Raw genomic sequence first — 23,066 nt, 5'->3', positions numbered from 1 at the left:
CGTACATGAGGGGGGTATTTGTGTGCCTGTACTATCACCTGCACAACGATAATAAATAAAACGTAAGCGTCATTTAGAACGGTTGTAGTGCCCGGGTGCCCTTGTTTCCCTCAGCCTCAGTTTCCCACAACTGTAAAATGGAGACAGTCCATTTCTTCTTCTGTGGCCTGTTGTATGACACTTAGGTGAGTCAAATATTTTGCACAGCTCCTGACATCTGACGATCGGGTTTTGCATGCCACCTATTTTCCTGTTTCTGTCCAGAGAGGAAAGGGTCTGGCTGTGACCTTCAACCTCTGCTCTCCGCTCCATAGTAAACTGAGTGCTTGTGGGGCACAGTTTGTCCCTGGGCAGGCCGCTGACTCAGCTCGGGGTACCCCCTCCCCTTGTCCAGCTCCCTAAACCGGTCGGGGCCCTTCCAAAGGGCTTATTAGAGGGGAGGGCCCCGTCTTCATTCCTATCTTCCTTTGAGGATTTCCTGTGTCTTGGCCTTAGGGAGGCTGCTATACACGGGTGGCCAAGGCGCCCGGCCCTCCAGGGGCACAGGAATGGGGGCGCGGGAGGCTGAGTGGGAGGTCTGGGCGCTGGGCTCTCGCTGGGTGGGGCCAGAGGGGCCGGGATGGCCGGGTGCCTGGGCCGCGGGCGGGGCAGGCTGCTGGCTCCCTCCTCCCTGGAGAGCTGTCGGACCTGTTGTGCCCCCTCCACTTCCGGGCTGCTGGGGAGGGGGACGGGGCGGCCTCTCTATCCTCCCTCCTCCCAGCCACCTGTTTCGCGGCAGAAGCCGCCGTGCCCAGCGCAGAGACGGGGAGGAGGCTGGCGACCTCCGGGGATCTCCTCCCAGGGAGGAACGGAGGCGTCGGGGCCCCAGGTGCATCCGGAGAGGGAGTCGCTGCGAGCCCCGAGGTCTGGATTCGAGGGTGAGGAGCCTTGGACGCTGCTATCCTGTAGGGGGATCGGGACCGAACTGCAGAGCTTCGGGGAGGAGGGCCGGGCTCGTCCCGGGGGGCTGGAGGAGATGGGGTCTCTTGGAGGCGATCCGGGCAAGTGAGGAGGGCTGCTGGGAGGGAGAGTTCCGGGATGACACCTGGCGCAAAGGGAATGAATGCTAGGTGTGCGACTCCCCAGCGCCGGGCGAACTGGGACTCCGGACACAAAATTCTCTTCCCAATTCCAGGTGTGTGTGTCACCCTCCGGAGTCGTCCTGCCCAGCCCCAATCCCGAGCGGGTCCCCAGGAAGCTCCAGGCCACGCCCTCCGAGTGTGCAGAGCTGGTCTCTGAACCTTTGGGCTCCGCCCCTGGGCACGCTCACTGGGGTCTAGACCACGCCCCGGGGCCCTGGCCACGCCCACCCCGCCGGACTCCGAAGCGGCCATGGGGACACCCAGCACCCCGGAGGAGGGGTCCTCGTCGCCGCAGGTTCCGGAATGCACCGCCGAGGTCCAGCCTCAAGGGGCCATGCAGCCTCAGGGGCACCCCGAGGAGCCCCAAGAGCCCAAGGAGCCCCAGGTCCCCGTGGAGCTTCCGAGCTGCCAAGGTGCTGAGCGGCAGGCCGAGGAAGAGGAAGAAGTGGGAGAAGGTAGCAGCACCGAGAGCTGCCGAGAAGAGGTGAGGGGTGGCTGCGGGGGGGCCCAGACGGACAGACGGACAGACGGACAGACACCCAAGCAGGGGGCCGGCCGGACGCAGAAGGACAGATGGGGAGAGACCCAGAGTTAAGGAGAGAGAACCCAGAGACGGGCAGAGACACCCAGAGTCAAACAAGTTGGGTTTGAAGCCAGAGAGACCCAGATAGAAACAGAGACTGGGTGAGACAGAAACACACGGAGTGAGACAAAGACCCGAAAGAGAGACAGACACGGGGAAGACACACAGATCCAGCAACAGAGAAACAAAAGGAAGAAATGCCGAGATGGAAAAAAGAGACGGAGTCAGAGAGAAACGGGAAAGAGAGGGATCTAGGCACTCCGAGAAAGTGATGCCCAGGGGTTGGGACTCAGGGGCAGGTGAGCTCATCGGGTACAAAGGCATTTGCTGCCAAGTCTGATGACCCGAGTTCGATCCCTGGACCCACATGATGTAAGGCAAGATGCCTCTGACCTCCGCTGGCACTAGCGGGGGTTGGGGGGGGAGAGAGAGAGAGAGAGAGAGAGAGAGAGAGAGAGAGAGAGAGAGAGAGAGAGAGAGAGAGAGAGAGAGAGAGAGAGAGAGAGAGAGAAACACAGTTTAGCGTTGTAGCTTGCTTCCTGGCTTTGTACCCGTCCTGAACCTGGCGCCCCCCCCCCCCCACCTTTACGCTCTTCCATTCAGACCGAAATGGGAGTAGTTGAATTAGGCAGCTCGTGACCCCCAGAGGCGCAGCTGGGGTGGGGACCAGACCTGTTTGGTGACTGTATATGTGTGTGTGTGTGTGTGGGGGGGACTTCTCTCCTCTCGTTCACACCCTCTCTAATTTCAGCCCGAGGCTACGCCTGCCGCGCAGATTCCAGCCACACCTTCCCCATGCCTGGCTCCTAGGGAAGGGATGCGAGGGGCCGCGCGGCGGCTGCGAGGACAGCAGCTGGAGGCACTGACCCGCGTGGCTCTGATGGAGCAGCGGGTGAAGGAGTTACAGCGCCAGAAGAAGGAACTGAGGATCGAGGTGAGGATGGGGAGCCCCTGGGAAACGGTGCGGGAACCTGCAAGGCCACTCTAAGCCATAGTAGCTCTCGGATGAGCAGGTGTTCCAGGCCGGGGGCCTCTTGCTTTTATCTTGCAGATGGAAGTGGAGGTGGCCTTGCTCCGGGGTGAACTGGCTGGGGAGCGGGTGGCCGCTCGGCGAGAGGAGGAGCAACTGAAGGAGCTGCTGGACCAGCAGGTGGAGTCCCAGCCAAGCAGCCAAGAGCTGCAGGAACAGGTTGGTTTGACCAGCCACACCATCATTTTCCTTTCTTCCTGGCTGGACCGTCCTGTGATCCGGCCTAATGGTGGCCCCTGTTCTTCAGACAGAGAACTTGCTTTCCTCCTCTTTCTGGGGGCCTGACTTGGATGCCTCACGACCGAAGTCTCTTTCTTGGCTGGCCCTCTGTTTCACACTTTAATAGCGTACTGGGAAACATTTCAAACCCTCAAAAATTGAATATTCAGCTGGGCAGGTGTCTTGTGCTCCCCAGCTTCATCAGTGATTCATTTAATATTCTTCTTTCATCTTCCCCAATTTCTTCCTCGTCCCATTATCCCTGGATCCATACTAAGATTCAAAACCAGTGCCAATATCCTAGGCTGAGTCACACCGCAGCCTTTCACTGGGGACTCTCAGCCCCTTCACTGGGGGAGTCTAGGCAGGGGCTCTACCACTGAACCACACCCCAGGCCTTCACTGGGGGATTCTAGGCAGGGGCTCTACCACTGAGCCACACCCCCAGCCCCTCACTGGGGAATTCTAAGCAGGGGCTCTACCACTGAGCCACACCCCAGCCCCTCACTGGGGGATTCTAGGCAGGGGCTCCACCACTGAGCCACATCCCCAGCCCCTCACTCAGGGATTCTAGGTAGAGGCAAAGTGATCTATCCCTGATCCACATCCCTAGCCTGTCGCAAGTTTTAAATGCTCATCACAGAAGTCATATTGCCTGTACATACAGTTAGCAGGTACCACTGCAAAATGAGAACTTCTGTGTGTGTGTGTGTGTGTGTGTGTGTGTGTGTGTGTGTGTGTGTGTGTAAAACGTATGTAGATGATCTCAGAAGCTGGAAGAGGATGTTGGATCCTCTGAAGCTGGAGTTACAGGCTGTCACACCTGTAACACAAGTGCTAGAAACAAACTCGGGTTCTCTGCAAGGGCAGTGCTTGCTCTTAACTGCTGAGCATTTCTCTAGCACCATTATTTCTTTTTCTTTTAAGATAGTATCTCAGATAGCCTAGGCTGGCTTTGAACTCACTATGTAGCTTAGGGTGACCTTGAACCCTGATTTTTCTGCTTCCACCTCCCATGTCCTGGGGTTTCAGGTACACAGCACTAGGCCCAGCTGAATTATGCATTGCCCTTATAGCAACACCAGCTGGTGCTCTCTGCCCGCCTCCCCCCACACTTTCCTCCTCCTCCTCCTGTTCTCCACCCCACCCAGGGTCTATAGCCCAGTCTGGCACTGAACTTGTTTTGTATTTGAGGTTGACTCTGAATTCTGAATCCCTTTCTTTGCCTTCACCTCTCAAGTCCTGCACCATGACTCCTGACAAAAATCCGAGTCCTCTGTCAGTAGCCAGGATGTGGCTGACCATGTGCCGTTGGGGACAGTCAGTGCCCCTCTATTCTCTGTGAGCACGCGGTCACATGGCTGTAGAGGTGTGGTCAGATTTGGATGTGCTTTATGCCTTCCCGCTGAGTCTGAGGGACGTCAGCTCTGGGTGTGTGGACCTCAGTGAGTCACGCTGATCTTAAGACTCTTATCTAAAGATGTGAACATCCCTCCAGGTCATGGCTTGGCTGGGTCTAAAAAAGTCAACACTGCAGCCTTGTTGACATTGTTAGCTGTGGCTGTCCGTATGCTCAGGATCTGCGTCCTGCTCTTACAGTCCAAGAGCCCTGTCACCCGGAGCCCTGATTTCACTCCTGAGGTCTGGGTCTCTTTGTCTAGGATTCTGGGTTCTAGGTATTTCTTTTCTTAGACACAGAAATCTGAGTACTGAGCTTTTCCTCCCTCAGACCCAGGGGTCCAGGCCCAGCCCTCCTCCCTCAGACCCAGGGACCTCAGACCCTTAACTAACAAATCCAGAGCCATCCTGAGAAACCCTCATCTCCACACTGTGATCTTGGTGTCCTTTCTATCACCAGATCATAACCCTGCCCCCTGCACTGCATGCCCCTGCCCCTGCCCCCTGTACCGCATGCCCCTGCCCCCTGCACTGCATGCCCCTGCCCCCTGCACTGCATGCCCCTGCCCTGCCCCTGCCCCCTGCACTGCATGCCCCTGCCCTGCCCCTGCACTGCATGCCCCTGCCCTGCCCCTGCCCCCTGCACTGCATGCCCCTGCCCTGCCCCCTGCACTGCATGCCCCTGCCCCCTGCACTGCATGCCCCTGCCCCTGCCCCCTGCACTGCATGCCCCTGCCCCCTGCACTGCATGCCCCTGCCCCCTGCACTGCATGCCCCTGCCCCCTGCACTGCATGCCCCTGCCCCCTGCACTGCATGCCCCTGCCCCCTGCACTGCATGCCCCTGCCCCTGCACTGCATGCCCCTGCCCCTGCCCCTGCCCCCTGCACTGCATGCCCCTGCCCCCTGCACTGCATGCCCTGCCCCTGCCCCCTGCACTGCATGCCCCTGCCCCGCCCCTTGCACTGCATGCCCCTGCCCCGCCCTTGCACTGCATGCCCCTGCCCCCTGCACTGCATACCCCTGCCCCCTGCACTGCATGCCCCTGCCCCCCTGCACGCATGCCCCTGCCCCTGCACTGATGCCCCTGCCCCCTGCATGCACTGCCTGCATGCCCTGGCATGCCTCTGCCCCTGCCCTGCCCCCTGCACTGCATGCCCCTGCCCCTGCCCCTGCCCCCTGCACTGCATGCCCCTGCTCTGACCCCTGGGACAACAGTTGCCAAGCTCCCTCCTTCCACCTCCTCTTTTCCATCCCCAGGCTTGGCTCCTGGGTGCCCCTTCACTGCTAGAAGTCCTTCTCAACATGGAGGTCTGCTCCAGTCTTTCCACGGCTCCACATAACCCCAATGATAAAGTCGGACCGAGCCAAACATGAATTGTACATACTCCATTCTCCACGTCACTGCCCTGCTCAGCCCTTCTCTTCCCACAGCCACATCCTCCCACACATAGGATTTGCCTCCAAAACGTTTGGACTTTTGCACACCTGTGCCAAAAAGTTTCTTGTAGTTCCTTGTATCTCATTAGCTTTAAATATTGCCTGGTTTCTGCTCACTGTAGAGGGCATCAGAAGTAACTCTGGGACTGGGGATGTAGATCAGTGATAGATTCCCTGCCTAGAGTCCCCCAGTGAGGGGCTGGGGTGTGGCTCAGTGGTAGAGCCCCTGCCTAGAATCCCCCAGTGAGGGGCTGGGGTGTGGCTCAGTGGTAGAGCCCCTGCCTAGAATCCCCCAGTGAGGGGCTGGGGTGTGGCTCAGTGGTAGAGCCCCTGCCTAGAATCCCCCAGTGAGGGACTGGGGGTGTGGCTCAGTGGTAGAGCCCCTGCCTAGAATCCCCCAGTGCGGGGCTGGGATGTGTAGCACTGCTGTATCATATATAGGATTGAATCCAAAATAAATAATAAATTAAGAAAAAAGAGAGTAGGAAAAGAAATGGAATCCATGTTGCAAGTTCCTGTGGGTGCGCATCTCAGTGCCCCTCACAGTTCCCAGTTGTAACAGCTTTGTCTCTGGGAGAGCACCGGACCCGGGGCTCATCTGCCTTGGCTCTCCATTTTCACTCAGCACGACTGTGTTTTTATATTCATGCCTTTATTTGTTCTCCCTCCCTCCCTCCCTCCTTCCCTCCCTTCCCCCCTCCCTCTCTCCCTCCTCCCCTCTCCCTCCCTCCCCCTCCCTCCCCCCCTCCTTGGGTAGGGTCTGGCTCTATGCCCCAGGCTAGCTTTGAACTTGCCATTCTCCTGCCTCCATCTATTGAGTGCTAGGATTGTGGGCATTTGCCACCATGCCTGGCTGTCACTTGTTTCTTACACTGTTTCCATGGTGATTCAGGGCCATAAAGCAGACATGGGGGTTTTTCCATGAGGAGCGGACACCCCAGCAGGGCCTGAGTCCTGGTTGTCTATGTCCTTGCTTGAGTCCAGGCCCATAGCCTGCGTGTTCCTTCAGGAGCAGAGGCAGCTGAGCCAGGAGCGGGATCATGTGGAGAGTCTTCGCCAGAGACTTAGGGAGGCCCAAGGACAGCTTGATCTGCAGCCGGAGGACCAGAGAGAACGGCTTTTGCAGCGGGTACAGGAGGTGAGGGCTCTTTGGACCTCCTCAGAAACTGGGTTCCATGCCTGTCTTCCTTCCACTAGCAGCCAAGAGTCCTGGCTCGGGCCTCTTCCCTCAGGTCCAGGAGTCGAGGGCCTAGCCTCCTCCCTCATACATGGGGTTCTAGGCTCCAGTTCTCCTCCCTCAGATGTGAGGTTGTAGGCCCCAAACCTCCTCCCTCAGCCTAGGAGTCCAGGCTCTACCCCTCCTCCCTCAGATGTAGGCCGCAGCCTCCTCCCTCTGACCCAGTGTCCTGACCCCCGTCTTCTACCTCAGATCTAGGGGCCTGGGCCAAGCCCACCAGCTCCCTCCTTCCCCGGGTCTAGGGATCCTGCCTCCAGCCCTTGTGTCCCCACCCTCAGATCAGAGAGCAGCTGGATGCTGCCCAACGCGCCTACGAGGACCTGGAGTTCCAGCAGCTGGAGCGCGAGAGCCGCGCGGATGAGGAGCGGGATAGCCCTGAGGTCCGAGCCCCCGACTCCAAGGTCCGGGAACTTCAGGCCAGCGTGGCTCAGCACAGGGTGAGTCCCCTGGACCTGCCCTGCCTCCTCCATCCTTCCCTTTGCCCATTCCCGTGACCGTCCTGGGACCCTCGCTGTGTGTCAGACTCCGAGGCACGCGCTGTTCCGTTTTCTCCCACTGAACCCGAAGACCGTGAAAGCCAAGGTGCTCACGTTATCTTTCTTCCCACGTCGTTCATAAAGGGGAGAGCAGGGAGTTGTTTTCACATTTAAATTCATTCATTTATTTATGTGTGTGTTAGAGCATGCATGCCGCCATGCACTGGAAGTCACAGAGCGGGCGAACAGTCTCACCTTCCGCCATGTGGGTCCACGGGATCAAAGTCAGATCGTAAGGCTTGGCAGCAAGCACCTTTACCTGCTGAGCCGTCTCGCTGGCCCCAACCGCTCATTCATTCTGGCAGCTTGACGTTTAAAGTTCGGCCTTGCGCTGTGGGGAAGCGAGGCGAGCCTGACTGTACAGTTCAGCTTCCCACCCCTTTGTAAAAAGTTCCACACCCCTCCTCTGGAAGACGGCCGTCTCCTTTCTCTCTTTTCCTGTTTCTGTCTGCGGGCGGCCAGGCTGCCTGGAACCAGCTAGGTAGCCAAGAATGATGACTTTAAACTTGCAATCCTCCTGCCTCTACCTCCCGAGTGCCGGGCCTGCAGGTGTGAACCACCACACCCAGTTTATGCAGCACCGCGGGTGACACCCAGGACTTCAGGCCTGCCAGGCAAGCGCTCTGCCAACTGAGCCACACCTCCACTCCCGCTGGTTCGCTTGGCTTTGAGACGGGGTCTCATCTAGCCAAGGCTGGCCTAGGACTCGCTATGTAGTCCAGGCTGGCCTCATATTCGAGGCCATTCTCCCGCCTCAGGCTCTTGAGTGTTGTAATTATAGGCATGGTTCCTTTTTCTCTGTTTAAGATTTATTTTTATTTATTTATTTTAACTGTATGTGTGAATGTGTGTGTATGAGTGTGAGAGACGTGTGTGTGTGTGTGTGTGTGTGTGTGTGTGTGAGTCTGTGTGCAAGTGTGTGCATGTGCTGGTAGGAGCCCATGGAGGCCAGGAGAGTGTTGGGACACTTGGAGCTGGAGTTAGAGGCAGTTGTGGACGACGCCTGCTGTGGGTGCTGGGGATTGAACTAGGGGTCCCCTCTGCAAGAGCAGTACAGACTCTGAACCCCCGAGCCAGGCTCTCTGCTCTCCATGAGTTTCTGTGTCTCCCTTGGGATCTGCCCTGCATTATTCCCCTATACCAACCCCAGATGTCTTCTGGGTCTTCACCTCCAAAAAACAAAGAGGGTTCAAGGAGCTTAATGTCAGCGCTCTCTCCCCACTTCCTGAGGTGTATGAGGGGGTGTGGAAAAGCCGGGGCGCTGTGGGAGGGTGGCCTGGGAACCCAAGGCAGGCAACCACCTGAATGACCAGACTGGGGATCCCTTGCAGCGCCGCATCCAGGTTTTGGAGGAACAGCTCAAGTCGCTGGGGGAGCAGATGGCGGCTGAGAGCTGGGGGCTGAGCAGGAAGAAAGAAGAGGCAGTTCAGGCCCTCACACAGGTGAGTTTCCCCGGAGACCTGTCCCCACCCTCACTGTCCTGGCTCCCTGCACCCTGGGTAGTTCCCAGCATCAGAAGATCTATGGGTGTGGCCTGTGTTGTGAGGTGAGGTCCCTGATACCCTCTCCTAGGAACGGAGCCGGCTGTTTGAGCTCAATCGCCTTCAGGGAACATGTGGTGGCGACTTCTCTGAGCCTGACCAAGCGCTCACCAAGGTAGGGGATTTTCTGTACCTGCTGGTCCTCCTCCTGGGGAGCCTGGATCCCAGGAGTATGAGCTTCTGGCCCCTCCTCCCTCAGATCCAGGGCTCCAGGCCCAGCCCTCCTCCCTCAGATCTAGGGCTCCAGGCCCAGCCCTCTTCCCTCAGACCCAGGGGTCCAGGCCCAGCCCTCCTCCCTCAGACCAGGGGTCCAGGCCCAGCCCTCCTCCTTCAGACCCAGGAATCTAGGCCCAGCCCTCCTCCCTCAGACCCAGGGGTCCAGGCTCTGCCCTTTTCCCTCAGACCCAGGGGTCCAGGCCCAGCCCTCCTCCCTCAGACCAGGGGTCCAGGCCCAGCCCTCCTCCTTCAGACCCAGGAATCTAGGCCCAGCCCTCCTCCCTCAGACCCAGGAGTCCAGGGTAGTCCTCCTCCCTCAGACCCAGGGTCCAGACCCAGCCCTCCTCCCTCAGACCCAGGGGTCCAGGCCCAGCCCTCCTCCCTCAGACCAGGGGTCCAGGCCCAGCCCTCCTCCCTCAGACCAGGGGTCCAGGCTCCAGCCCTCCTCCCTCAGACATCAGAACCAGGAGTCAAGGCCCTAGCTATTCTCTCTGAAAACTCAAGGACTGAAGCCCCAGCTTTCTTCCATGAGACCCAGGGATCAAGGCTGCAAAGAACTGGCACTCTATGCCTGTAGCCCTGGCTTTTGCTGGGAGACTGGGCAGTGAGGACTGTCTTCTGGCTCTCTTATGATCAGGCCTTTGCTTTTCCATCTGAGAAGTGGACTGGTGCTGGCAGCCTGAAGCCGGACCATCTGTGAACTGGGACTGCCTCCTAGGTCCTTATTTCTTGTGGGTGGTTGTATGTGTTACAGATAGTTGTGAGCCTCCATATGGGTACTGGGAATTGAACCCAGGTCCTCTGCAAGAACAGCCAGTGCTCTTAAGAGCTGAGCCATCTCTCCAGCACACACACACACACACACACACACACACACACACACACACACACGCAACCCTGTCTTTACACACATACACATGCACACACGTGCACACGCGCACACACACACGCACCCTGTCTTTGCACACACACAACCCTGTCTTTACACACACACACACATGCACGCACACACACGCACACACACGAACCCTGTCTTTACACACACAACCCTGTCTTTACACACACACACACCCCTTGTCTTTACACACACACAACCCTGTCTTTACACACACACAATCCTGTCTTTGCACACACACACACACACACACACCCTGTCTTTATACACACACAACCCTGTCTTTACACACACACACCCTGTCTTTGCACACACACAATCCTGTCTTTGCACACACACACACCCCTTGTCTTTACACACACACAACCCTGTCTTTACACACACACACCCTGTCTTTGCACACACACCCTGTCTTTACACACACACACACACACGAACACACGTGCACACACGCACCCTGTCTTTGCACACACACAACCCTGTCTTTACACACACACACACACACACGCACACGCGCACCCTATCTTCCTGTAACCACTCCCCCCCTCCTCTTCCCAGCTGCTGTTCACACAGAAGACAGACCGTCAGCTGCTGGTTCTGCAGGACCCTGCTGCGCATGCTGCCTCCACATCTTCGTGCCTCTTCTCCGTCCACAGCTCCCTACAGGTGCTGTTTGTCTTGGTGTGCTCCCTGGGGAGGGAGGGAACCGCCATGGGTGCTCTCTGCCTAGGGACGGGGCGATGGGAGATGGGAAACCTGGCATGGGATATTTATTATTATTATTTTGCACAACACCCACTTCTCTATGCGAGATGGGAGCCCGTAACCCAAGAGAGACATTTAAAAGTGGCCGACAGGCTACTTTGGTGAGGTCCTCTCTGTGTACTCCTGGACGAGCACTTAATTAGTTATTAATTACTTACCTGTGTGTGTCTATGTGCCACATGCATGCCTGATGTCTTCCGAGGCCAGAGGAGGGCATCAGATCTTCTAGAAATGGAGTCACCGATGGTTGTGAGCTGCCCTGTGGGTGCTGGGAATCGAACCCGGGTCCTCCGGGAGAGCAGCCAGTGCTCTTAACTGCTGAGTCGTCTCTCCAGCCCTGCTGACCACTTTAAAAAATGTTTATCCTCCATTTGTTTCCTGCCTTTTGAGAACTGTGTACTCAGCTCATTAGCCCAATCTTGTTTGGCAGTCTTGGAGTTGTGTGGGCTGTGTGTGTGTGTTTAAATTTTGCAGTTTTTGTGAGTGTTCTGGAATCTAGATCCCGGCTCCATCCATCTGAAGTACTGCTGGACTCACACCCACGGCTGTGCACTGGCTTTTTAATTCCCTGAAATCCCTTCTCTTGGAGCTATTTCCTGTGCTTGGAGTCCTCTTCAGAAAGATCCTGCCTGTCTCTTGAGTGTTTTCCTTTAGCAGTTTTAAAGTCTCAGGTTGTATTTTACTCTCGTGAGTGTTTTGCCCGCACGTTACGTGTGTGTGCAGTACCCATGGAGGCCAGAAGAGGGCGACGCATACCTCTGGAACTGGAGTCACAGCCGGTTGTGAGCCGCTATATGGGCGCCGAGAACTGAACCTGAGTCCTCCGGAAGAGCAGCTGGTGCTCTTAACTGCCCAGCCCTTTATTCATGAGGGTCTCACTGTGTAGCTCAGGCTGGCATCCTGTTTGCACATCCTCCCACACACTGGAAACCATCTTTCATGTGCCTTTGGTGGTGCATGGTAATCGCAGGGATCCGAGGAAGGGGGAGGTTCCAAGCTAGCCTGGGCTACATAGTGAGATGCTGTCTCCAAATAATAAAAATGAAGCCAAGGGAGGTGATGGACACATAAATCAGCACTTGGGAAGTAGAGGCAGGAGGACTGTGAATTGGAGGCTAGCCTGAGCTACTTAGCAATGTTTAGGGTCAGCCTAGGCTATACAACAAGGGCCTATCTCTAAGTGAATAAGTAAGTAAATCAATATTTTTTTCTAAAAAGCAAATGCCCTCTGGCTGATTCATAATCCGCAGTGGGAGGTCGTGTGCTGCAGGCAGTTGCCACATTGTCTTGTTTTGTAGTTTCTTTCCTTGAATCTTTGTCCCGGTGTATTGGGCTTGGGGATACAGAGCCACCGGCCAACGGTAGGAAGTTGGGTAGATGTAGCTAGAGTTTTCCTGCCTGGCCCACAGTCAGGACAAATCTTTGTCACCTGCCAGTCCTGCAGCCGCTCAGACCCAGCCAACTAAACACAGAGACTTATATTGCTTACAAACTGTATGGCCATGACAGGCTTCTTGCTAACTGTTCTTATAGCTTAAATCCTTTTCCATAAATCTATACCTTGCCACGTGGCTCGTGGCTTACCAGCGTCTTCACATGCTGTTTGTCCTGGTGGTGGCTGGCAGTGTCTCCTTCTGCCTTCCTGTTCTCTCTTTTCTCCTCTCTGTTAGTCCCGCCTATACTTCCTGCCTAGCCACGGGCCAATCAGTGTTTTATTTATTGACCAATCAGAGCAACACATTTGCCATACAGAACATCCCACAGCAGGTAGATAATATATTTTAATAAGTACTGACTATTTAATTTTTTTTCCCTCTGAGACAGGGTTTCTCTGTGTAGCTTTGCGCCTTTCCTGGAACTCATTCTGTAGACCAGTCTGGCCTGGAACTCACAGAGATCCACCTGCCTCTGCCTCCCGAGTGCTGAGATTAAAAGCGTGAGTCAATGCCAGGATTTATTTACTTTTGAGACATGTTCTCATGTAGCCCAGGCTGGCCTCAAACTCACCGTATAGCCAAGGATGACCTTGAACTTCTGATCTTCTTGCTTCACCCCCACAGTGCTGGGATTAGAGACATGTGTCACCATGCTCAGTTATATGTAGTCCTGGGGATCGAACCCAGGACTTTGTGAGGCCAGCACTCTACCCACTGAGCATCATCCCCAGTCCTTTTAAAAATTTTTTCTGGAGCCTGGCGGTGGTGGCACACGCCTTTAATCCCAGCACTTGGGAGGCAGAGCCAGGTGGATCTCTGTGAGTTCGAGCCCAGCCTGGGCTACCAAGTAAGTTCCAGGAAAGGCGCAAAGCTACACAGAGAAACCCTGTCTCGAAAAACAAAAAAAAAAAAAAAAAAAAAAAAAAAATTTTTTTCTGGTACTAGGGGTAAGATTGGGGCCTCATCCCCCTATGATGTTTGATCTGGGACAGCTAGCTGGTGGCTTTCCTAGGCAGTGTTCTTGACTTTTCGCTGAGACAGAGACGACACACCTCTTCCTGGGAGTGTGCGTCTGGGCTAGTGACCTTCCATCTCCGTGAGAAAGTACTTGACACACACAATGAGTGAGAAAGCTTTTAGCTCACAGTTTTCATAGGTTCGGTCCTGAGTCACTTGGCACCATGGGTGCTGAGCCTGTGGTGAGCTAAAGAAAGAAAGCATCGTGGTAGAAGTATGTGTGTGTGTGTGTGTGTGTGTGTGTGTGTGTGTGTGTGTGTGTGTTTGTGTGTGTGAAGTTGCTCACCTCATGTCAGCCAGGAAGTGGCAGAGAGCACAAAAGTGGGTGGGGGCTAGCTGGGTGGGCGGTGGTGGTGGCACATGCCTTTAATCCCAGCACTCAGGAGGCAGAGGCAGGCGGATCTCTGTGAGTTCCAGGCCAGCCTGGTCTACAGAGTGAGATCCAGGACAGCCAGGGCTACACAGAGAAATTCTGTCTCAAACAAAAGAGTGGGTGTGGGACAAGATAAACCCTTCTAGGGGGATACTTCAAGAAGCCTACTTCAGCAGAGGGACCCATCTCTTGGTATGTGTGTTCATATTTACGTGTGTGAGGATACACATGTGGATGCCTAGAGGTTAGCCTCGGCTATTGTTCCTAAGGAGCTGTCCTCCTTGTTTTATTTTAAAGATTTATTTTTAGCCAGATGTGGTGGTTTGTACTCCCCCCATATTTATTTAATTATTTTTCTATTATCATCTTGATACAGTATAAATTCTTTTTTTTTTTTTTTTAAATTTTTTTATTCTGAAGAGAGTGCCAGATCTTTTACAGATGGTTGTGAGCCACCATGTGGTTGATGGGAATTGAACCCAGGTCCTCTGGAAGAGCAGTCAGTGTGCTCTTAATCACTGAGCCATCTCTGCAGCCTGATAAATTCTTATCCTAATAGTGAAATGTTTCATTAAGGCTTGCCCAGTAATTGAGTAAAACCAAAACGTATTTAAGCCACAGTCCTCCTGGGGTCCCCACTGCTATGTAGCCTCCCTGGTTCTGTGGATTGCAGTCTGATTGTCCTTTGCTTTATATCTAGTATCCACTTATGAGTGAGTACATACCATGTTTGTCCTTCTGAGTCTGGGTTACCTCACTCAGGATGATATTTTCTAGTTCCATCCACTTGCCTGCATATTTCATGCTGTCATTGTTTTTCTCTGCTGAGTAGTACTCCATTGTGTATATGTACCACATTTTCTTAATCCATTCTCCAGTTAAAGGGCATCTAGGTTGTTTCCAGGTTCTGGCTATTACAAATAGTGCTGCTATGAACATAGTTGAGCATGTATCTTTGTGGCATGATTGAGCATTCCTTGAGTATATGCCCAAGAGTGGAATGGCTGAGTCTTGAGATAGATCAATTCTCAATTTTCTGAGAAACCGCCATACTGATTTCCACAGTGGTTGTACAAGTTTGCATTCCCACCAACAGTGGAGGAGTGTTCCCTTTGCTCCACATCCTCTCCAACATAGACTGTCATTGGTGTTTTTGATCATAGCCATTCTGACAGGTGTAAGGTGGTATCTCAGAGTCGTTTTGATTTGCATTTCTCTGATGATTAAGGATGTTGAGCATTTCTTTAAATGTCTTTCAGCCATTTGTGATTCTGAGAATTCTCTGTTTAGTTCTTCAGCCCATTTTTTAATTGGATTGTTCAGTATTTTGATATCTAGTTTCTTGAGTTCTTTATATACTGTGGAGATCATTCCTCTGTCAGATGTGGGGTTGGTGAAGATCTTTTTCCAATCTGTTGGCTGTCTTTGTGTCTTATTGACCTTGTCTTTTGCCCTGCAAAAGCTTCTCAGTTTCGAGAGGTCCCATTTATTAATTGTGCTCAGTGTCTGTGCTGTTGGTGTTATATTTAGGAAGTGATCTCCGGTGCCAATGCGTTCAATAGTACTTCCTAAGCACCTTACGGGGGATGCTTCCCTTTCAAACACTTCCAATCTTTGTGTTTTCAGGGGTCTATCGGTCTGCAGAGGACAGGAAGCCTGCCCCGGAGGAGGGGAGACAGGGCCAGTCAGAGGGGATCCCCTCGACCTTTGTCTCTCCATTGTACAGGTGAGGATGGTTTCTGTTCCCCTCCTGCTTCCCCCCTCACCATCCCACAGCAGAGGATGGACAAACAGCTTGGGTGTTGGCTGGAGAGTTAGAGGGATGGGGGAGGAAACACCTGGCCTCCTTCTGTGCCCTCGTCCTCAGGACCCTTGGAGGCCTCGGCTCTCGCGCAAGCAGTGGGGACTCCTGGGAGACACCCTCTCTATCAGCTGCTCAACTGTGGCTCTGGGAATAGGTGAGGCATGAGGGGGGTGAGGGGAAGAGGGAGGAGGAGCTTAGCTAAGGGAACCCCCCTTTGCGCCTTGGTCCACCTAGACACTCGGCACTGCACCCCGACATCGCCCACATGGAGCGGCTCCTGCAGCAGGCTGTGGCAGAGAGGGAACGGCTGCTCAAGGCCAGGGTGAGACTGCAGGCCCTGCTCCTTACAGGGGCCCGGGCCCCAGCCTCCTCCTTTATATGCAGGGCTCCAGGGCAGCCCTCCTCCCTCAGACCCGGGGGTCCAGGGCAGTCCTCCTCCCTCAGACCCAGGGGGCCAGACCCCAGCCCTCCTCCCTCAGACACAGGGGTCTGGGCCCCAGCCCTCCTCCCTCAGACCCAGGGGTCCAGGCCCAGCCCTCCTCCCTCAGACCCAGGGGTCTGGGCCCCAGCCCTCCCTCAGACCCAGGGTCCAGGCCCCAGCCCTCCTCCCTCAGACCCAGGGATCTAGACCCAGCCCTCTTCCCTCAGACCCAGGGATCTAGACCCCAGCCCTGCTCCCTCAGACCCAGGGCTCCAGGCCCAGCCCTCCTCCCTCAGACCCAGGGCTCCAGGGCCAGCCCTCCTCCCTCAGACCCGGGGGTCCAGGCCCAGTCCTCCTCCCTCAGACCAGGGATCCAGACCCCAGCCCTCCTCCCTCAGACACAGGGATCCAGACCCCAGCCCTCCTCCCTCAGACTCAGAGGTCCAGGCCCAGCCCTCCTCCCTCAGACCCAGGGATCCAGACCCCAGCCCTCCTCCTTAAGACCCAGGGGTCCAGGCCCAGCCCTCCTCCCTCAGACCCAGGGGTCCAGGCCCAGCCCTCCTCCCTCAGACCCAGGGCTCCAGACCCCAGCCCTCCTCGCTCAGACTCAGAGGTCCAGGCCCAGCCCTCCTCCCTCAGACCCAGGGGTCCAGGCCCAGCCCTCCTCCCTCAGATCCAGGGGCCCAGACCCCGCCCCTCATCTTACTAGCTGGGATCCTCACTGATTCTCCGTCATGAATCCACAGGAAGGCATGAGAAGAAGCCCAGAAGGTTCCACAGGCCCTTCAGTTCCTGCCATCATGGTCAGTCCCCTCTGGTCTCTTTTCCTTCTCCGCTTTTGCCTTTTGTTACATCACACTGTTTCCTGCCTTCCAATGCAACCCAATAAGGGTCCTGCTTGACCCGTGAAGAAAACTCCAAAGGTCCCAGATTCTACTCCTGTTTCACTCATTGACATCCATGGTCTTTGCTCGGGTAATTCACTCCGTTTCTTTGTCCTTGGTTTTGTTTGTTTGTTTTTTTAATTGGTTAGCATTTAAGTGGTGTGTACTTACACAGGCGAGCATGAGCCACAATGCACGCGTGCAAGTCTGAGGAGTCACTTCTTGATTTCCACCATGTGGGTCCCAGGGATCGAACTCACACCGTCAGGGTTGGCGGCAAGCACCTTTATCACTGGGCCATCTCTCCTCCCCCTTGTTCTTGTTTTGTGTGTGTTTTTGTGTGTGCTAATCACAAGTTGTACCCTGAGCTATGCTCCAGGTAGTTTGTCTCGTCATTTTCCTTCCCGTACGCCGGTGACCATCTCAGCAGTTATTATAGATGGAGAATAAGCACATGTAGCAGTTAGAAAAATCCACTTAAAAACTTAATTATGGAAAGAGTCGGGAGCTGGCAGAGTGCTTGTGTAGCATCGCCCTGAGGCCTGAGTTCATCCCCAGCACCCTACGGACCAGCCGTGGTGGCTCGAGCCTGTAATCCCAGCACTTGGGGGTAGAGGCAGAAAGATCGCCCTCCACTACGGAGCGATTTCAAGGCCGAGTGGGCTACGAGAGACCCCTCCCCCCAGACTCAGTGAGCCAGGGAGCAGCGAGGGCCATGGAGCCTTCTGTGTTCATCCGCACAAACTTGTGCTCATTAAAAATGCAGCGCCAGTAATATCATTTATTAAACAGCCCCTGTGGAGTGTATTGTTCCTTTACGCGTGTCCCCACGGTGCTTGTGTGCACAGACACGCACCTCTCTGAGACTCTTGGCTCCACGTTCGAGGGCTGGAGCCAGCTGTGGGATGCTGAGGTACCTAGCGTTCGCTTCCGGGACTGCGGCTCTCAGGGGGACAGTCTATGAAAGTGACTCACTCACTTAGGAGGGTGAGGTTGACAGTTCCCCCAGCCCACCTCTGCTTTCCTACGGAGTGCAAACTTTGTGACTTGGCTGTGTCTTTTGTCAAATGGAGACCTTTGTTTTTTTTTTTTTTTGGTTTGGCTGTTTGAGATGCTGTCTGTAGCCCTGAGGTCTGAGTTCATCAGGCTTTGAACTTACTGTGGAGCCGTGGATAACCTTGAACTTCTCATCCTTCTGCCTCCACTTCCCTAGTGCTAGAACAGACAGACTGGCAGACAGACAGACAGACAGACAGACAGACACACACACACACACACACACACACACACAGAGTTTTCTTGCTTTTAGCAGCATCTATAGCTCTCGAACTCACGGCAATCCTTCTGCCTCAGCCTCACATGTGAGCCGCACGCCTGGCGTCAGGATGGTGTGTGTGTTAGGATCCCTGCACAGGCTTGGCTCTCTCAGTCTGTAGGCTGCATGCAGTCCCTCTCTTGCCCCTGGCCCCTGGTCAATGACCCTTCCTTCTCTGTGCCCTGCAGGCTCCGCCCCACCCCCACCCCCACCCCACCGCGCCCTCCAGGTCCCCGGGTCCTGGACCTCCCACAGCACCTGGAACGCTGGGGCCACAACCCCGAAAGCTGCCCCCACCTGCGGGTGTCCGGGGGCTGCTGTCGCGGGCCCCTGGTGAAGATGGGCGGTCGCATCAAGACTTGGCGGAAACGCTGGTTCTGCTTTGACCGGCAGGCTCGCCGCCTGGCTTACTATGCTGGTAAGCTGGGGGCCAGGCTTCTTCAAGGCCCGGGTTGGAGAGTCCAGGTCCCTGCTGCCACTAGGACCCAGGGCTTAGGCTCCCAGCCCCTTCCATACTCTGGAGTCTAGGCTTTAAAGCCGCTCTGTTCCATGACCCTTCCTCCCTAAGCCGCCAGAGTCCTCCCCTCCCCCAGCGGCTACTCCTTAATCCAGTTTTCCTAAGACGTCAGGGAGACCAGGCCCCACCCGCACCCGCTGGAATACCTAGACCCCAGAACCCATCCTTTCCTTCCAGAACCAGGGGAGCCCCGGTGTTCAAGCTCTCCCTGCATGCCTTCTCTCCTCAGGGACCCAGGGCTTCGGCTCCTGGACCCATCTCCAGGTTCATGTAGTCGCTGGACCTGTCTCCTACCTAGTATAGACATCTGCCTCCCTGCCCGCCTTGAGATTGTCACACTGTTTGTTATAATGTCCCTTACCTAGATAGTCTCAGGGCTAGGGCCCAATGACCCCGGTTCACGTGCATGCGCACACACGCACACACACACACATGCACATGCATGCACACACACACACACACGCGCGCGCACACACACACACACACACACACACACACACACGAACACACACACCTGTCTCTAAGTAGATCTGTTTCCCTCTCTTCCCACCAGACAAAGAAGAGACCAAGCTCAAAGGTGTCATCTATTTCCAGGCCATCGAGGAAGTCTACTATGACCACTTACGCTGTGCCTTCAAGGTGACGTCTCACTCAGTGCCCGCCGAGACCCTATGTTGAAACCTCGGCCCACCTCTGGGTCACTTTGGGGAAAGTCACCCTTGCTGTCCTCACTGTCCAGCACTGGAGAGTGACCAAATGTTCTGCCTGGGGCTGCTCCTTGGGCTCAGATGGTAGTAGAGTGCTTGCCTGGCATGCACGGAGCCCTGAGTTTAGTCCCAGCATCATATACACTAGGGGCAGAGAGCTGTGATCTTAGCACCAGGAAGGCAGAGGCAGGCAGATCTCTGTGAGTTGGAAGCCGGCCTGGAATACATAGTGAGTTCCAGGACAGCCAGGGCTACAGAGACCTCAAGAAAGAGAAAAAAGAGAGAGGGAGAGAGAGGGAGATTATTAGATTCTGGTTTAGCACATGCTTGTAATTCTAGCACTCAGGAGGCTGAGGCAGGAGGATCTCAAGCTGGAGACCTGGGCTATAAGGGAGACAAGGTCAGAAAATGAAATGTTGGCAGCTGGTACTTTGCTTAGAATCCTCTTTGGAAAGGAGCCAACCATGGCTTTTTTTTTTTTTTTTTTTTTGAGACAGGGTTTCTCTGTGTAACTAGTCTTGGCTGTCCTGGAATTCATTCTGTAGACCAGACTAGCCTTGAACTCACAGAGATCTTCCTGCCTCTGCCTCCTGAGTCTGGGATTAAAGGTGTGCACCACCCCCATCCGGTTGTTTGTTTTTAAATGTATTTTATAGATTTATTATATTTTATGTGTATGAGTGTTATGCCTGCATGTATTTATGAACATCCCCTTAGAGGCCAGAGGAGGTCATCGGGTCCCCTGACCTGGCATTGCAGATTGTGTACCATGTGGGTGCTGGGAATTGAACCGGAGTCCTCTGCAAGGGCAGTCAGTGCTCTCAACTGCTGATCTCAACTGGAGTTGCTCATGATCTCTAGCCCCCAACTATGGGTTTTTAAAGGCTAAATTGGAATCCCAGCTGATTTTTTTTTTCTTAATCTCAAGCCTTAAGTTTTCTCATTCAAAAAAAAAAAAAAAAAAAAAAAGGGTACATTTCAGCCCCTTCCATTGGGGTTAAAACATAATGGATACAAGTAAAGGCTTTACCCAACTCAAGAGTTGCCCATTTGGTGCCCAGTAAACGGGCCATAGTTGGGCATGGGCATGGTGTAATCTCAGCCCTCAGGAGGCTGAGGCAGGAGGCTTTCAAGTTTGAGGCTAGCCTGAGCTGCAAAGTCAAACCCACTTTCTAAAAAAGGGGTGGAGTAAAAACAAAACCAAAATAAAAAAAACGCCAGGCATGGTGGTGCACACCATTAATCCCAGCATTGGGGAGACAGAGACAGACAGACAGAGTTCTGAGGCCAGCCTGGGCGAGTTCCGGGCCAGTCAGTGAAATCTTGTCTCAAAAAAAAGAAAGGGGGGGGGGAGTAGGCATTTTAGACCTCATTTAGGAAGACAGTTGTGGAAACTGATCCAACCACCCTCTCTCCTTGCTAAATTCAGAGCCCCAGCCCCCGCCTGACCTTCTGCGTCAAGACCTACGAACGCCTTTTCTATATGGTGGCCCCCAGCCCGGAAGCCATGCGTATTTGGATGGATGTCATTGTGACGGCTGCGGACGAAAACCACGCCCCCTGAGCGGCCCCGCCCCTGAGAAAGGACGTCCCGGCGGCGAGCCCCGCCCCTGCACGCACGTTCCGGGCCCTCGGGGCCCCGCCCACCTCAGGACGCTCTCGGCCCCGCCCTTTTGGAATTCTCCTGGGAAGTCTGCAGCTGCTCCCGCTCAGCTGGCCTGAGCCGCGGAGATCTGGGCTGCGGGTGGCTTCCAGGGTGACATCGCCGGGCCCTGGAGGCCCCTGCTTGGGGCAGGAGGAAGATTACGGGGGCGGGGGTGTGTGTGGGAGGGTAGGGGAAGGAACTATTTATTGGTGCTCCTCTGATACCGAATTAAACATGGTGGAAAAATAGGATTGCTGGTGTGGATTCCAGCGCGGGCGTCTTGGGGCCCCTCTGGCCCTAGGCAGGACCCCTGAGCCAAGCGGTTTCCTTAGCAATGGAAACTTTCAGCTCCTAAGGCCATGCATGCATAGATGGGAGAAGAGGTGGGGAGACGAGTGGCCTTAGGGGTTGATTTGGTGCTGTAGTCTATAGTTTTGATTGAAGTATGTCCTCATTCCTGGATTTTCCTTGGGGTTCTCTGCTCTGACCTCCTCTTCCCTTTGTCAAGTTTTAGTTCAGTGGCCCCACCTGGAAGACCCCCACCCCCGACTCCCCAGCTTACCCAGGCACCTCCTTTTGAGCCGACCCATCCTGCCCTTGCTGTCCCCAGAGGACCAGGCCAGGACTGTTCTGGTGACATTTCTGTGACTCCGTGAAAGTAAGACAGAGAGGAGAGAGGGCCCCTGCCACCTCCTAGTCATCGCTCATCCAATCTGTTTAGGTATTTAGCGTTTCTCCCGTTCCTAACACACATCTTGGACCCTGTGGCCTGTTCCCTTCTCCAGGAAGCCCTCCCTGGTTGAGTCACGTAATTCTGCCTGCCCATCCCATCGCAATCTGACTGCTGTACCCTAAGTTTCACCCATCCTGGCTTTGATGGCCCTGGGTCATTCCTGGCAAAAAACGCTGTTCCTAGGCTGTCTTGTGGCTCCTGTGTCCTTGGCATGCAGTGAAGGTCTTGGGTAATGACCTTGAGTCAGTTTGTGAGAAGATGATAGACAGCTGTGGACAAGGCTATCAGAACTCTTGGGCTCCTTTGGGTCCCATCCAGGGTGTCCCCTGGGAAGAAACTCACTGGTCCCCAGGCTGAGTCAGATGCCTTGTGAAGAGGTCAACTTCACGAGGTCTGTGACCAGTGTAGTCCACGGGTCTCTGTTCAGAAGAGTGCCTGCCTACCTACCTTTAGGCTCAGTTTTTTTTTTTTTTTTAATATATAATTTTAAAAAATTTTATGTTCATTGGCGTTTTGCCTGCATGTATATCTAGTGTGAAGGTGTCAAGTTCTCTGGCTAAAAGACAGTTGTGAGCTGCCATGTGGGGGCTGGGAATTGAACCCCTGTCCTCTGGAAGAGCACAGTGCTCTAAACCGCCTAGCCATCCCTCCAGCGCTGAAGGCTCAGTTCTTAATTAAGTTTTAGATCTGCGTTTGTAAATCAAGTGTGGGGGAACAATGGTGTGCAATGGACAAGATTATGTGTGGGTCACCCTTCCCTGGTACCTCTGACTGTATCCCAAGGGGAGGGGATCTGAGTTTCAGAGCCTACCTGGTCTCAGAGGACCTGAAACCCCTTCTGGACAAGGCCGTAGGCGCGTCTGAGTCTTGCATCATGGCTGCTCTGATTGAGACCTTTGTTTAGGTGGGAACCCCTCTGTGGATCCCAGGCAAGTGAGGAGAATCCCACAGCCCACCAGTGCAGGAGGAGCCGAGGCCGAGAGGTTCCAGAGACACTGGGATCTTGGCCTAGCAGGCACGAGGCTCTGATTGCCGTCTCCAGTGCACAGCAAAAAGACAAAGATTGCCAGAAAACATGTGTAAATTAGTAAATCAGTAAATAAACATGCAAATTAGCCAGGTAACACACAAACAAACTCCTGCTCCCTGGGCCTGGGCCAGGCTCAGGTCAACAGCCCAAATCCAGGCAGGTCTGAGCAGGAGCAGACTCCCAACCCTGGGTCCCACTCCTTCCC

At 54.8% G+C, this 23,066-nt stretch overlaps 1 protein-coding gene across 1 annotated transcript; it reads left to right on the top strand.

Annotated features, from left to right (window-relative positions):
* The first annotated feature begins 679 nt into the window (after nucleotides 1-679).
* On the top strand, nucleotides 680-21,321 carry Phldb3 (pleckstrin homology like domain family B member 3). The gene is given in 17 exon segments (XM_037201498.1): nucleotides 680-917; nucleotides 1,175-1,605; nucleotides 2,456-2,638; nucleotides 2,756-2,893; nucleotides 6,799-6,927; nucleotides 7,305-7,463; nucleotides 8,894-9,004; nucleotides 9,135-9,218; nucleotides 10,773-10,880; nucleotides 15,432-15,531; nucleotides 15,673-15,763; nucleotides 15,844-15,931; nucleotides 16,777-16,833; nucleotides 18,418-18,441; nucleotides 18,443-18,647; nucleotides 19,300-19,385; nucleotides 20,883-21,321. Coding segments are annotated over 16 exon segments (1,932 nt in total). The 5' UTR covers nucleotides 680-917; nucleotides 1,175-1,371; the 3' UTR covers nucleotides 21,018-21,321.
* Nucleotides 21,322-23,066: the final 1,745 nt, after the last annotated feature.

The sequence above is a fragment of the Peromyscus leucopus genome, chromosome 1 (assembly GCF_004664715.2).
Source record: "Peromyscus leucopus breed LL Stock chromosome 1, UCI_PerLeu_2.1, whole genome shotgun sequence".
In the NCBI taxonomy this organism is placed as follows: domain Eukaryota; kingdom Metazoa; phylum Chordata; class Mammalia; order Rodentia; family Cricetidae; genus Peromyscus; species Peromyscus leucopus.
This window is presented reverse-complemented; position numbering and strand designations above follow the sequence as displayed.